Source organism: Megalobrama amblycephala, linkage group LG3 (assembly GCF_018812025.1).
Source record: "Megalobrama amblycephala isolate DHTTF-2021 linkage group LG3, ASM1881202v1, whole genome shotgun sequence".
Lineage (NCBI taxonomy): Eukaryota > Metazoa > Chordata > Actinopteri > Cypriniformes > Xenocyprididae > Megalobrama > Megalobrama amblycephala.
This window is the reverse complement of record NC_063046.1, coordinates 35,992,795-36,009,685: the sequence shown is the minus strand read 5'-3', so window position 1 is coordinate 36,009,685 and position 16,891 is coordinate 35,992,795. Positions and strand designations below refer to the sequence as shown.

Here is a 16,891-nt window from a genome sequence, read left to right as displayed (position 1 = left end):
ATCGCTCACTTGTTTACTGATTCTCGAATCCATAGCCTACATAATGCATGGCAGTTAAGTGCATAGTGTCTATGGTTAAGTGCACTAAGCAAGGAACGAAATGAAGCGAGGAATTCAGACACTGACGAATTGCATCAGAGAGCTCAGAGCTGTCGTAGAAACTTTGTCACATAGCCTATATTTATGTAGCTTACTTTCAGATAACAGTCATAGTGACTTTAGTTTGTAACTATACCTCCGTGTCAGCATTAGTATTGATGGTAGCTTATATTATTGCAATAAATATAGATTTGATTTTCCATAGTTATCCGTGTTCATTAAACTAACCATACATAAAAATAATTTAAAAAAAAACTCACATCAACAATAAACACATTAATAAGTGTACATGTATGCATTTTTATGTATAACTCTAGTGTCCAAGCACTTTTAAGACAATGATCATGTGCATTTAGCGCCATCCCCTGACCATTATAATGAGATGAATTCATTAAAGAATCCCTGCTTTCTCGTTTATTTAATTCTGACATAATTTTCGACCACAGATGTTTTTCATGACTTTTCTCTCGGTTAAAATAGGTATCGGCAATTAGCATTGATAGGCTACTCATCAATCATCTTTAAATTGGACTCTCGCTAAACGTGTGTTGTTTTAATGAGGGGATTTTAAAGCTTTGCGTCGGGGAAAAATAAATTAAGTGTGTAAGGACTGCCATCTTGGCATGTTTATGACCCTGTTTTGATGCACAGTAAATGGAGTCGGACTGCCATACAGTGGGAGTCGGGAGTCGGAGTCGACTCCAAAAAACCTGGAATCGAACACCCCTACTAAAAATAAAAAGTGATTGAATTTAGGCTAATAGTTTGGGCTCAGTTGTTAACCTTTAATATTATAGTAGTATAATGTGCAAGTAAGGGCTCCCTTCAGTTTATAGCATTAGCAAAGATACTTTTTTTTTATCCTTATGAAACTTTTAGTTCTAATTTAATTTAATATATTTAAAGACAATAACAATTTGTACAGTAAATCACTGTTTAATAATAATAATAATAATAATAAAATAATAAAATAAAAAATAATTTAAAAATGTTATGTTTAGTTTTCTCCCCACCTGCTGTACCGAACCGTGACTTCAACCGTGACATACCGAGGTATGTAGCCTACCGAACCGTGAGTTTTGTGTACGTTACACCCCTATTATATAGCAATATATAAATAATTTAGTATTCTTTTTTGTGTGTGTGTGTGTGTGTGTGACAGAACCAGTTGTTATAAAGCTAGTACCATTCAGTAGCCTAAAAATTTTGGGCAGATAAAGCGTGCTTTACAGCCGTAATTGAAGGCGTCAGTGTCCGTGGGCTAAGTTCAGTCAACTGGCCAATTGACGTCTCCTTATTTGACTTGGATTGACTCACTTTGTAAAAGGGCCGCTGCATAGTCCACCGTTTGAAAAGGGTTCAAAGAACTTCAAAGTTTCCGTGGCGAGTCACGAGCAATGCCTATTCCACAAAAAATGACACAGAGGAGTTGTTTTCATTGGACTTACAGAGCGGCCGAAACCTCGAGTGCGAAGTTGAAAAAAGTTACTTACTAGGGAACGGTGATTTGTGATTTGTGCCCTCTAGATATCTCACGCTGAAATAGGAACTACCCCTGAAACACACATGGTACAATCCAATGCACCTTTTGATCATTCCAGCAGAAGCAGCAGCAGCGACTGACTGTGGAACAACATTTCAAGGTTCTTGGTGGAGTTGCGGCGTCCTGATTTGTCTGTAGTTTAACTTAGCCCGTGGCCGAATGGGATCACAGACGCCTTAAACAATGGTGTTCAAAGAGTTATTAATCTAATTCAGTTGATCTGAAGGGTGCTGATACTTGAAAGAAACATTTGCGAAAATACAGCGCGACCGAGAGAGGATTCTTCACGATGAGGCTCACTGCGGTGCTTTGTGGCAGTCTTTTAACTTTCATGCTTCTCGCCGAAGGTAAGTGTTTTGGAGTTCTTTCTTTGCTTTGTGAAATAAACACGTCGTTACTTGTAAATACAGTCGCCAGTGTGTGAAAATACCCTCCAAAACAGTCTGAGCGAACACAATTAAACCGTATGATCTTCAAAGAGTTACAGCAGACACTTACACAAACAAAACAAAACAGAGTCGTGATAGATTCAAACCGCGTTAAAACAGTAAATCTCCTCACGCGATGGTAAGTTTGCCAAGATAAGAAACTAATACTAGCTACTATCTAGTTGTTGTTGTTGATGTAGCTTATATAAATAGAATTTAATTTACCGTGCAGAGAAATTTCCTTGAGTAATGCAGCTTGGCTGAAACCAACTTGATGTCTTTCGTTTATGTAAACGTGGATGTTTCTACTATATATAACACGTAAAGTAGGCTATCTTTTGAATACCATTTGTCTTTTAGAAAATACATAATCGCCACTTCGTTGCAAGTCAACATCGCCGCTCACACTGTATTTGCAACATGTTGGAACAGCCGCTGCACGCGGGCAGGAATGTAGCGACTTCAAAGCGCAGGTTCGGCCTTAATAAAGAAATGCACGGACGCAGCTTTGACAGAATTACACTGATAAAAAAAAAAAAATGACACAGTGTTGCATCAGTGAAGATGCCGTGTACTACAGCGATTGACATGTAAATGTCAACTAGACGTCTTCCCTTGTGTATCAGGTAACAAAACCCCCTTGGAGGCATTGCAAAAAGTGTGCGTAAATGTATCTCTGTGAGTTTCATTATTCATTGTACTATGCTTTCCAAACAATTTCACCTCTTACATAACACTACGCGTAATTATATGTATCTGTGTTAGCCATGCCTTGTAATATACATATATTAGCCTATAAACATTATTCTAAAAAATCTTTCATATTTAAATGTAATGTTTCGCTAGCTTTATGTCTTGTTCAACAATTGCCTATAATATATTATCTGAGGAATAAACTTTATCTCTCATGACACAAACTGTTTTACAGTGTTTGGCAGTGAAATGTAAACTACACCTGTGATCCATTCCTGCATGTACAAATGAAACTGCATTGAGGTTCACACACTATTCAATAAGTAGATCAATTTTTTTTAGGTGCACAACGTTTTAAGTGAATAAAACAACATATTTGGTAGGACATGTAGCTACAGTTTTGTTAGGATTAGTCACATGGACATAATTTGTTTCTTTATTCTAGGTTTTTTTTTTCTTTCTTTGCAAAACATTGCAGAAGAATTGACCACCCAGACATACTATGAAATTGAGTTGTCTATTGAGAGAGACTAATTTCTAACAGTAAACAAATATGAAGGTTAATGTGCCATTGCATAATGCAACAACATCCACATTCTGCATGATCTCTAAACTTGTTGCTGTATGGTACTGGTTTTACAATTTTATCATTAATGTTAAAGATGACCTATAAGATCTGTATCATCCATGGGTCTAGATGCTGAAACCTCATAACAGGATGATATTCTTTTAGTGTATTCTTAAGCTGATGTTTCCTTTATATTTGTAGCATTTATAGTCACTGGAAGCCATATAGCTCTATCAATGTCCTGCTTACAAGTGTATGGGCTTTTTATAAAGTGTGTGAAAATCTGTGGCAATGTCTTAGGTTTCTCACAACCCCCCTGGGCATTAGCTCTAATGTCATGATCCCATTCAACTACTCATAGGATGCATCTATACACTTCTAATTGCCTTAGGAGTCCTGCCATCAAAAACAGCTCTAGTTGAAGCATTTTCAGTGACGCAACGCAAAGATTTTGTAGGCTATTGTAATAAATCGGTAAATTAACATCATCTTTTTAATACATAGAAATTTCATTGTGTAGGATAAATTGGATATTCTGAATAAATTCAGTGTTTCAAAAATAGTAAGTATTGTAAAATTAATATTTAAAAAAAAAAATAGTGTAAAAAAACAGAAAAGGAAAGTGACCAATAGGCTTTCAGGTTACAGTGACTGTCAGATAGCCCAATAATCAGTCAGATATCAAAGACATCAACATACCATTTGGTGTGTTGGAAATGTTTACACTTATTGTGATGAGGACATTTTTGTGTTTTCTGTATCTTATTTGGAGAAGAGTTAACATTTAAACAAAATGCTGAGCTCTTAGTGACTCTGGGATTGTTTGTGTTGTGCAGTGTTTTTTTTGTTGTTGTTTTTTTTTGTAAGCCTAATGCATGAATTTTTTTGTAATTATTATATATAAGCCTGCATGAGAGAATAAGTAAAGGTGTTACAAGTTTGTACATTATACAGTTTTAGAAGATGTCCTATTTAGAACCTTAAAGGGTTTTGTCAGGTGCTTCATATGGGTTCCCATGATGGGATCATTTTATGGGTTTAGTTTTAAATAATTAATTTAGTTAGTTTTAATACATTTTTATTTACATTAAATGTTATGAATTAAACAGCATGTAAACTTACTATAAACACCAGGCACAATTGAAATAACCCATTAAACCTGAAAGTATTGTGCAGATATTTTAGACATTTCTCCTTATATAGAACCTTTTTGCCATAAAGAATTCTTTAAAATTAAGTCAAGAACCCTAGGGTTTTTCTAAGATTGAGAAGAAAAAAGTGAAAAGCTTGAGTCTTGAGCTAGTAGCACAAGTTAAAAGGCATTTTAGAATATGGGCTTTTGTTAAGGAACATGGTGTCTACATGTTAGTACATGTTTTATAGTTAAATCAGTAATTAACAGTTACGGTCCATTTTTTTTAATGTTTGATTTGCATGATCCATGTAAATAATGGGGGGGGAAAATGCTGTGCCTTGGCGTGGGTGATATGACTAAAATCTTATTTCACATGTGAGTAGTTTTTTCTCCCCACAATATCAGTATCAGTATTGTTATTTTTGTTATTTTATTATATCTTTGTTAATTTAATATAAGAATAAACCAGTAAATTACTAACAATAGGACAATAAGTTTTCAGGTACAGTAGGTCTAGCCAACAAAAAACTAAATATGACAGAAATTGTAAAAATCAATTGCAAAAATAAAACTCTGTATATACTTCAGTGCATGAATTAAATATAAATTGATGCTTATTAAAGCTACAAAAGTTATGCAGTCAATCACAAGCTGGGTTTCCATCCAAACATCAATTTTCCAAAAAAAACAAACAAATGCGATTTAGTTGCGTTTCCATCAAGTTGTTCGAGCGGATGACGGTGGCATTGCAAAGTTTTTAGTTTCCATCACTCGTTTCTGATGTGATGCTTCAAAATGCACATAAAAACAGGGTGATGGAAACATAGCTACAGTGAGTGATTTTTCTCTTTGTCTTTTGTTGTTTGATTAACAGAGACACAGACTGCAGCAGGTATATTAGGCTGCTGTCACTTTAAGACCAAATGCACAAATCCAATATATTGGATCCCATTTTTTCCCTCAACCTCAAATAGCGCACACACTGGACAAAGATGAAACTTTCTACTGCACGTGTCGACTGCCTGCGTTCACACACTCTATCAAATGGAGTACAGTTTGAAAGGCTACACGTTCGACTGTATGCATACACTAAAAAACGTAAAAAAAATAAAACGAAGTATACTTTGTGCTCAAGTCATGAAAGACAACTCTGTTTAGTACTGGCAAGCTGACAGATAGACCAAACTTTCAGATAGCCATTTAAAGAAAACCCTGTTTAGCTTATTGGTTGATTTGACAGGTGAGTAGGCAATACTTTACTGTTGTTTGAGCCACCTCTATATGTGATATAAAGTGGGCTCTCTGCCACTTAGCCCAGTTCTGTCTCAAAAAGTGGATGTGTTTTTGTGCTGATATTCTCCCCCTGTGAATAGACATTTTTATTTTATGTTGTGCAATACACAATGACATTTAGGATGCCACCACCACATTTAGCCATGGTAAAGAAGGGCCATTCATTATTTTTCTCAACCATTGCTCATTGGTAGAACGTGCCTATGGCACCATTTCTGCAAAATATTATGTTTGCTTTTGCGTGCATTCAGTTTTATCCAACAGATGAACGTGAAGCTGGTAATGTTTTATGTTGGTTGTTGTACGTATTTCGGCAGTTTGGAAATAAAGCGTCCGGCGAGTGATGTTAAAGGCACAATATGTAAGTTTCACTGCTAGAGGTCACTTATTCAAAACAAATGCGTAGCTTGATAATGTCTTGATTTTGTGGAATCATGGGAGGTGTTGTCTTCACGTCTACAACTGGTGGAAATGAATCCGATGTAGGGCTGTCAAACGATTAATCGCGATTAATCGCATACAAAATAAAAGTTTGAGTTTGCCTAATATATGTGAGTGTACTGTGTTTAATTATGTATATATAAATACAAACACATTCATGTATATATTTGAGAAATATGTACAAGTGTATGTATTTATTTATATTTTTATATAATTTATAGTATATAAATAAAAATATTTTGTACATAAATAACATATTTCTCTTAAATATATAGATTAATTTGTGTGTGTTTATATATACATAATAATTACACACAGTACACCCACATACATTATGCAAACTCAAACCTTTATTTTGTATATGATTAATTGCGATTAATCGTTTGACAGCCCTAATCCGATGGGACTCAGGCAGAAATCTTATTTATGAATGAGCTAATGTATTAAAGGATTAGTCCACTTTCAAATAAAATTTTCCTGATAGTTTACTCACCCCCATGTCATCCAAGATGTTCATGACTTTCTTTCTTCAGTCAAAAAGAAATTAAGCTTTTGATGAAAACATTCCAGGATTTTTCTTCTTCTAGAGGACTTCAATGGCCTCCAAACGGTTGAAGGTCAAAATTACAGTTTTAGTGCAGCTTCAAAGGGCTTTAAACAATACCAGACGAGGAATAAGGGTCTTATCTAGCGAAATGATCGGTCATTTTCGAAAAAAAAAAAAAAATAAAAAAATACAACTATATATGCTTTATAAACACAAATGATCGCCTTGCACGTGCTTCCGCTTTCTGTATTCTTCAAAAAGCTTACTCTGTATGTCCTACACCTTCCCTATTCAACTTACGTAACGAACACGTCGCCAGTTCCATTTTTTTCCATAAGTAGAATAGGGAAGTTGTAGGACATACAGCATAAGCTTTTTGAAGAATACGGAAAGCGGAAGCAATCTTTAAAATGTATTAGTTTTCAAAATGTGTACTATGGTAAAAGCATTTTGAGGTCATAACATACTGTTGTTCAAGGAAGTCTTTATTAGTTGACATTTAGTGACATATACTGTATGTTCAAGAGAAAAATGAAGGTTAAAAGATCATTGAAATGTGAAAATGTAATTTAAGAAAGAATGCAACATTAGTATGTGCATTGAGAAGGTGTTTAGTGTCTGTAATGGCAAATTACCCTTTTAATCGGTATCTGTTCTATTCATTAGTGTGTTCACAATAGCTGGCATTCCTAATGTTTAAAGAAAGCATTCCGAATCTAGAACAGCTTTAGAATGAAGCAGTAAGTAATTTTATTTACTGGGTGCATTGTGTCTAATGAACTCTCACTACTCTTTTTCCCAGGCTGTCTCTGTCTTTCTTTCTCTCTGTCAAAGGCTTTCTGTGTCCTTGGCCTAGAAATCTTTCACTCATCCATGTCACGTTCAGTGGTCCCTCTTTTTTGAAACCCCTTGTCCAACCCCCAACACACACACACACACACACACACACACACACACACACACACACACACACACACACACACACACACACACACACACACACACACACAGAAATACATTCACACCACTATGCCTGCATACCCTAAACCATCCAAGAGGCCTCAGCAACAGGCTCTGTTAAAGAGACAATATGGGTTTCTAATAGTAATAGTCCTACAACACAAGGCTTTAAGTAGCAGTATGCAAGTTAAAAGCTCCACTCACTAATGAAGTCAGAGAACTTAAGTGGTCCTTTAGTGTCGGGACAAAATGTCCAAACAAGCCAGCCTCTCTCCCTAGCAGTATAGGATGTATGCAAACAATAGCTTTTGACTCTGTGTAGTGTCCCTGTTTGTTTTTCCCCCAATCAATGAGGAGGCAGTTGGAAAAGGGTTGTAAAACTTAGAAAAAAAGTGGTGTACGTGCACTAAAAAAATTTTTTTTCTAAGTTGTAAATAAAACCAGTATTATTAAAGGAGTAGTCCACTTTTAAATACACTTTTCCTGATAATTTACTCACCCCCATGTCATCCAAGATGTTCATGTCTTTCTTTCGTCAGTCGAAAAGAAATTAAGGTTTTTGATGAAAACATTCCAGAATTATTCTCCTTATAGTGTATTTCAATGGCTACCAACAGATTGAAGGTCCATATTACAGTTTCAGTGCAGCTTCAAGGGCTTTAAACGATCCCAGATGAGAAATAAGGGTCTTATCTAGCAAAACGATTGGTCATTTTCGGAAAAAATACAACCGTTTATGCTTTATAAACAAAATATCGCCTTGAACGTACTTTCTACTTCCGCATGTATGCTATTAAATGTAAAATTTTGCAGTAGAAAGAATGAAATTGAATTTTGAACATGCTACAGTTAACATTTATTTTCAATGAGCAATGTTTGTTATGTTTGAGCAATGTTAGCATGATCTAATCTTTGTTAATGTTAACTTGCACATATGCTAAATACTAATACATCTCTTAACATTAATGGCTGAATTTGTTAGCAAATTCAACCTTATTGTTATTGTATTACCTGGTGTTTTTGTGCATTTTATTTTCAAACAGCTTAGAGTTCATGAAATGCTTTGTCTCTGGTTTTAACATTGAAATTAATCTTTTTTTCTTGGTTTGTGTGGGTTGTGATCGAAATATTTTGATGAAGAATGAGGAAGAATGGAATGTGTGGGTTTTTAAAAAAAGTAATGAAAGTATTTTGAGGAAGATGGAAAATATGGTTCTTATCATTTTCAATGAGAATTGCAAATTATAATAGTCATTGGCCATTACAGTAGTCATATGTCTTTGTGCTCTTTTATTGTGACTTGTGTTTCACAGGACTCAACACTCCACAAGTTTACCACTTCACAAAAGCCAAAACATTTGGAGCTGGTTATGTGATGCAAACGAGAAAATTTATTAGTTTACAAAATGCACTATGGTAAAATTGTTTTGAGGTCATTACAAAGTATTGTGCAAGAAAACAAAAGAAGTCTTTATTAATCAATGTCTGCACCTTTAATCATAATTTGTGTTAAAGGAATAAAAGTTGTTGGTGTTTTACAGACACTATTGTTCATTTCCGCTGGAAACTGCAGTGAATTGTATGTATAGGTACACAACTTCTGGGCATGAGTGCTCCTAAAAAAAAAAAAAAAAAAAAATGTCTGCACAGATGTCAATGTATCAGCTTCATCAAGTGACCCAAGAAAGATTGGTCTTGGGTCACCCAGTCGTAAGTGGACAACGCTTTAAACGGGACCAGAACTTTTTGTGATCCAGTTATTCAAATCACATTGAGAGGTAGGCCTAGTCAAAAACGCATGCATTTGTGGTGTAACTGCTCCTCTCTTCTGATGGCAATAACACTGAAGGACTGATTGAATACTCGCCTGTCAATCAACCACTGAAAAAAAAAATCTTTAAAACCTGAACTGTTACTGCAACACTGGCTCTTTGATCACTTTTTCTAAGGGGCAGATGAAGTAAAATATCATTCATGCTCTATTCTTTTGTAACATTATAGATGTCTTTACTGTCACTTTTTCAATTTAATGCGTCTTTTTTTTTTTTTTTTTTTTTTTTTTTTAAAGATCTTACCTCAAACTTTTAAATGGTAGGGTTTCAGGGTTTCCACAAAAATATTAAGCAGCACAACTTTTTTCCAACTGTTATTAGTAGGAAATGTTTCATGAGCAGCAAATCGACACATTAGAATGAATTCTGAAGGATCATGTAGCACTGAGTGAATATTGGAGTAATGATGCTGAAAATTCAGCTTTGCATCACAGGAATAAATTGCATTTTAAAATATCTTCTGGTTATTTTAAGTTTCAATTATAGTATTTCACAATATTATGGTTTGTACTGTATTTTTCATCAAATAAATACAGCCAGAACATAATAGACTTTTCAAAAACAGTAAAACAATCTTAACTTATGTGCATCCTTCAAAATTTTTAAATAATTATGTAATAAAGCAATACGTCCCTAGAAGCCCGAGCTTCACTGAGCTTATTGCTTTTATAAAACTATTTTTCCACACACCTGGCAAAGTTTCATTAAATAAACAGACACAAAAATGTAATGCTATTGGTAAAATATTATTCTTCCGCCAAGCAGTGTAGTTCTTCACAAGCAAAATAGTTGCCAAGAAACACATAGATGCTGCAACACAAAATGCTTTTTAACAAAATACTATTATGGTCTTTCTACTTCAAAATTTCATGTTAAATTCAATGAGTTATTTGGAAGTTCTTTATAATTGATTGGTAAATTTATAAGCATTTTCTGAGTGAATCCTACACCAAATTCAGTGTATAGTATTGCCTTGCAAGCTTTACTGTTAAATTTGTAGTTCTTTTTTCACTTTTTCTCAGTCTTGTTCCAGCTCTCTAGCTTTTCAGCTTTTCAGGTAGCAGAGCCTCAAGACCATGAAAACCATGGCAACAGTGTTTTCTGTGCTATTTTGCAGAAGGATTTCCAGTCTGCTCAGTAGTTTCTTCACTGAACTGACTGCAAAAAAAAAAAAAAAAAAAAAAGAAAATGAAAAAAGAAAAAAGTGTTAAAGCACAATGTATTTATTAAAATATATTAAAGCAGTTTTCATGCTCTTTGTGTGGCTTGTTCTACTTATAAGTCGTGAGCCACTTTTAAAGCTTTGTCAACCTATGAATAAAATAATCTAAGTTATGGAATGATTATGGCTGTGGTTGCTTAGCAACCAGTATGAGATTTGAAAATATGAAATCTTAGGCTACGAACCCATTTGAGCTGCGGCCTTGAAATTTCACACCTTTTTCATAAAGGGTTAGTCACCCAAAAATGAAAATTACCCCATAATTTACTCACCCTCAAGCCATTCTAGGTGTATATGACTTTCTTCTTTCAGCCAAACACAATCAGTTATATTAAAAATATCCTGGGTCATCCAAGCTTCATAATGGGAGGATGAGATTTTGAAGTCCAATAAAGTCAATCGATTGATCTGGGGACTTAATAAAGGCCTTCTGAAGTGAATCCTTGCATTGTGTAAGACAAATATCCATATTTAAAACTTTATAAAGTAAAATAACGAGCTTCCGGCGCAAAGTCCATACACATTCGACGTACGTCCAAAAAGCGTTAACTTTAGGGATGTAGTACACAATGACATGACGTACTACGCATTATAACATAGGACGTAGCATAGTACGACTTAACGTAGCGTAGAACGTCATGGCATTGTGTACTACATCGTGAAAGAAAGTTAGCACTTTTTGGACGTACGTCAAATGCGTATGGCTGTCGCGCTGGAAGCTAGTTATTTTACTTTATGAAGTTTTAAAGTACGTTTTGTGATCGATGGATGCACTTTTTTGGACTTCAAAAACTCATCTTCCAGTCACTTCCAGATTATAAATCTTGGACAAGCCAGGATATTTTTAATATAACTCTGATAGTGTTTGGCTGAAAGAAGAAAGTCATATACACATATGGCTTGAGGGTGAGTAACTCATGGGGTAATTTTCATTTTTGGGTGAACTATCCCTTAAAGAACTAATTTGCTTTTGGGAGCTATATTTTTAACTAAAATTTCCGACCTCTACAGTCACATACAAGTTTATGTCAGTAAATATATATTCCAGTGTCAACAGTGTCGGATATTCAACAGTTATTGCGAGTGGTGGACAAAATACCATTGTGCTGAATCTAACAACATCTCTATGTACATATTTGTAGTGTATTCATAGTTTCCTCAGAACTCTTAAGACCTGAAATGTATATTTACTTACTCCTCTTGATCACTTTGTCAGTTGCCTTTGTCTTTCCTTAGTGGCCAATCTTATGTAAAAGTTCTTCAAAGTAGCCTCCTGTTTCCTATATAATGGGAGTTCTGTAAAATGAATCTTCGCCTATATATATTGTGAGATTTTGTTTCATGTGCTGCTTTGGGTTTGCATCTAGACTATAGTCACTCTGACTGACAACAAAGCAGTTTGTCTCTGGTAGTAGATTGCAACTGAATGATTCTGCAAATTGCCCTTTGATTCACTATGTATTGTTTGAGAGTAAAATTTGTTTTCAAGACTAAGTTTGCTGAATGATGTTTTGTTCTTAAACAGATTACACAAAAATTGCTTGTTTAGACTGTCTCCTCTAATGTTCCATGGTATACTGGTTCTTCGGTTGTGTTGTGTTGTGTTGCTTAAGCCTTAAAATATTGCCAGTGACACTGTATTTTGATCTCAGTTGTGAGACTTACGGCTCAGACAAATGAAACGCACAGTGGGATTCTTGAGCTCTGCTGACACCATCTTAACATTAGACATTACAAGATGCTGAAAAACAAAAAACAAAGAAGTGATGCAACGGATAAAATGTTTCTCATGAAAACGTACATAGACCAACAGTTTTAAAAAGAGCATAATGATATATAAGAAAGAAAATTTACGCATTAAACACCATAGGGCTGCCCCCTTATAGTCGACTAAGGGTGAGTTCACACTTGTCATGTTTGGTTCGATTAAAAAACGAACCCTAATGTGATTGCTCTGTTAGTGCAGTTCATTTGAACTGCCATCCGAACCCTAGTGTGCACCAAACAAGTGGACCGAGACTGCTGAAAAGATGGGTCTTCCAAGCGAACTCTGGTGCGGTTTGAATGATATATGAATGAAACACAGAACAAAGACTGAAATGAACCAAAAATGGGAAGATGAGACCCTAAAAAGGACAGAATCCTCAAAAATGATTTGACAACATGTCATGTTGGACTAATTTAAACACTTTCTGCATCTTGACGTAATTTATAATACATCATCATAACATATTAATCTAAAATCTCGCCAAGGGCACCAACAGACCCTGGGCCGGCCCTGTTTATGACGGATGGATTCCCGCAGCTGTTTTGACTCCTTTACACATTTTATAAGCTGCTCTTCACGAGTTCCCAGCTGGCCAAAATACCATCATATGCAGGCTACACACACACAACAAGCACATTTATCTCAGCACAAAGCATTGTTTTGAATGTTCGGTAAGTTCCGTCTTATAATAGTCAATACGTCATAAAATCCGACCAATCAGATTGTGAACGTGTCCCTATGCCTTTAGGTTCGGTATCTTTTGGTTCGCCGATAAAATTGCCAATCTGAATGCTAATTGGACCAGGGCTAAATGTTTTTCTTTTTTTTGGTCCGGACCAAACAAACCGAACTACAAGTGTGAACGCACCTTAAATGTTAGTCGACGAGAAGAGGCTAAAGGCGTTTAGGGGTAAAAAAAAAAGTTCTAAATATGTGATCAAAAATATACTGTTATCGAACATCTGACACAACCCACACTGCTGAGTACGACAGTTAGATGAATATGTAAATATATGCAGCATACTTTGCTCTCAATAACAAAATAAACACACAACAAAATAGAGAAACTAGCAAGCTTTTTAATAAAGCATAAGAAATGCATCTGATCATAGCAATGTAGACATGTTTGTTTGCACAAGTTCTGTAATTCAGCACTCCAGTAAAGTCACGTCACGTTTATATTATAGCACATTAGACAATAGATTGTTTAAATTCAAGCAGCTTTACCGTATTTAACATGAAAAACAGTGTCAATGTCTCATTTCATCAGAAGTACAACTTGGTTTTCTACTATAAAGCAGCTGTACATTTGTACATCTGTACATTTACTCCAGTGTACCCTTTTTCTTTTTTCACTTGCGAATGTCTGACTTCCACAAACTCTTTAGGAGAAATGAACTGGAAAAGATTTTTCACGTGAAAGAAGGCGGAGCCTCAGTGCACACCTACCTTATGTGAATGGCCATGGACCAATGGGAGTACAAATGTGTTTACCAGCCAAAGCGAACTTTGTTTCAGTCTGGTTTTGTTCGAAATGAGGTCACATCAGTTCATTCATGGATTTCGTTTGAAGTATATCGGGGCTTTTAGTCAACCAAATTCTATTTAGTTAATTGCAGAAAGGAAAAAAAAAAGACTTAACAGGAAGTGTCAAGGTCATGCAGTCCACGACCAACAGATTGTTACATGGCTTGCCCATGTGGTAATTACAGTATGTCGGGCAGGAAATCCAAATGTAAACCTATAAATTCTTTCTGGAGTGCATCACAAAAATGAATCGAAACTCGTACTAATACAAGCATTGCCTCGCAGACATGTTCTATATGTCTACTTTTTCAATTCAAATTCAAAAACAAATATTCTCTGATTATGTGATCCTTATGAAAGGTGCATTTCTCTCTAAAGGCCACTATACTGCGGAGATGGTGAGTCAGCATGGTCAACTTCATCTTTGCAGCCAACACTGACGCAGAGAACACTAGTTTACCAATAAATTATTAAAATGTTCAGCAAGTCTCTGTTTTTTTTCCGACACATTGTTGACCATCTTTCCTGGTGCGCTGCCACAAGTGCATGCACTTGAGTGCTCATTTTTTATTTTAAAGGCTCAATATTATGATTAAGTATTTATCTGTGATGTACAACAATGTTAGAAATATTACATATAATATTCTTCTTAGCCTTGAAACTAACCATTTTTTGATGCCACCCACCCCCCAGTATATATTTAAGTAATTATATGAATATCATAAACGTGCGACTAGTCAGCTAATGGCTTAAATAAATGACTACTAGTCGACTAGAAAAATCTTTAGTCAGGGGAAGCCCTAGTACACCTTGTTGTTCTGTTTTTGTACGTTTCGCGGCAGGGCTTCTATTTCGGCAACATCACGGCTTACAGCTCAGGTACTGATTGTGATTTGTATAATATTACAATGGTTTCAATTTGACATTGAAAATTGTTGTTAATGACTTTAATAGCCATAATGAATGTAACAATGAATAAATTACCTCAGATATTGAAAATCTGTGTAAACATCTGTTTGAAGTTTACTACATGACAAAGATTGTATCAGTCACTTAGTACATATTTGGAATGATGGTAAAATGCTTTAATTGTTTTATTACTTTGACTATGTTCTTATCAAGTTCTTTAACTTGCAGAGAGATTCTGCCCACATACTCTTCTGATTTTATTGCTTCTTATTGCGGTCTCGCGTCTGATCTGTACAGACAAATTGCTTGTTGCTGGTATCTTATCGCATCTGGTTTGTAAATAAAACAAAGATTACTGCAGTATGGTTTACTGGAAAATACTATTTCAAAATACTATTTCTACATAAACTTTTTATGTTTAATTCAATGTGTTACTTGCAGATAAAGGATTTAGTTCAATTCAGGATTAAAATTTCCTGATAATTTACTCTCCCCCATGACATGCAAGATGTTTATGTCTTTCTTTCTTCAATTGAAAAGATATTAAGGTTTTTGAGGAAAACATTTCAGGATTTTTCTCCATATAGTGCACAGGGGTACAATGGGTCGAAGGTCCAAATTGCAGATTCAAAGGGCTGTACACGATCCCAGTCAAGGAATAAGGGTCTTATCTATCTACCAACAAATGTTCATTTTCTAATAAACATAAAAATACAAATTTATATACTTTTTAACCACAAATGCTCGTCTTGCACTAGTCTGCAATGCGCCACGCATTACGTAATCACGTTACAGGTCACAGGTGACGTAGGCGGAAGTACCGTGGTAGGGCGAAAAACCATCTCATTTTCTCCTCCAACTTCAAAATCGTCCTACATCATTGTTTTAGCCTTTTTTTTTTTTTTTTTTTTTTGTAAAGGGCGTTTGACTTAGTCTATGCATGTTCGCTGATCACGCGTGACCTTTCCGACGTTATTACATAATGTGTGGCGCATTGCAGAGTAGTACAAGACGAGCATTTGTGGTTAAAAAGTATATAATTTTTGTTTTTAGAAAATCATCAATTGTTTCGATAGATAAGACCCTTATTTCTCATCTGGGATCGTTTAGAACCCTTTTGAAGCTGCATTGAAACTGCAATTCTGACCTTCAACCCGTTGTACCCCAGTGAAGTCCACTATATGGAGAAAAATCCTGGAATGTTTTCCTCAAAAACCTTAATCTCTTTTCGACTGAAGAAAGAAAGACATAAACATCTTGGATGACGGGGGAGAGTAAATTATCAGGAAATTTTAATTCTGAAATGAACTAATCCTTTAATAGCAATTTCTGTGTGAAAATGCTTTCATAGTAAATCCTACTCTAAAAATTTTTTTAGAAATTTTCACTCAGACATTGCTAGTAAATTTCACAGTTAATTACAAAGAAATGGCAAGTAACATGTTGAATTAAATGTGACATTTTGAAGAAGACTGAAATATTTTTTTTAGCAAAATATTCTCTAACCTTTGTGTTATAAAAATAAACGTACACCAAATTGTTTGTAGTATAGGACACACAGATCAGGTTTGTTTGGAGCATTCAATCAAGTTGTAGCAGTGCAAAGTCTATTTTATTCTAGACTAGACTAGAATAGACTAAGGGCCGGTTTCACAGACCGGGCTTAGATTAAGCCAGGATTAGGTTCTTAGTTCAATTAGGATATTTAAGTATTTAAACAGCCTTAGAAAAAACATTACTGGTGTGCATCTTGAGACAAAACAATAGCACTGACATATTTTAAGATATGTTAGTTCAAATTACTTTTAGTTAAAACAGCTCAAACATGCATTGTAGTCTGGGACTAGGCTTAAGCCTTGTCTGTGAAATCAGGCATATAGGGTTAAACCGGAACACGGTTCACAATAATAATAATAATAATAATAA

General features: G+C 35.1%; 1 protein-coding gene across 1 annotated transcript in view; it reads left to right on the top strand.

Annotated features, from left to right (window-relative positions):
• The first annotated feature begins 1,435 nt into the window (after window positions 1-1,435).
• Window positions 1,436-16,891, top strand: part of lrp4 (low density lipoprotein receptor-related protein 4) — a 127,446-nt gene continuing 111,990 nt past the window's right edge. Inside the window, 1 exon segment of the mRNA XM_048185291.1 lies at window positions 1,436-1,989. Within this exon segment, the coding sequence (XP_048041248.1) occupies window positions 1,932-1,989 (58 nt within the window). The 5' untranslated portion in view covers window positions 1,436-1,931.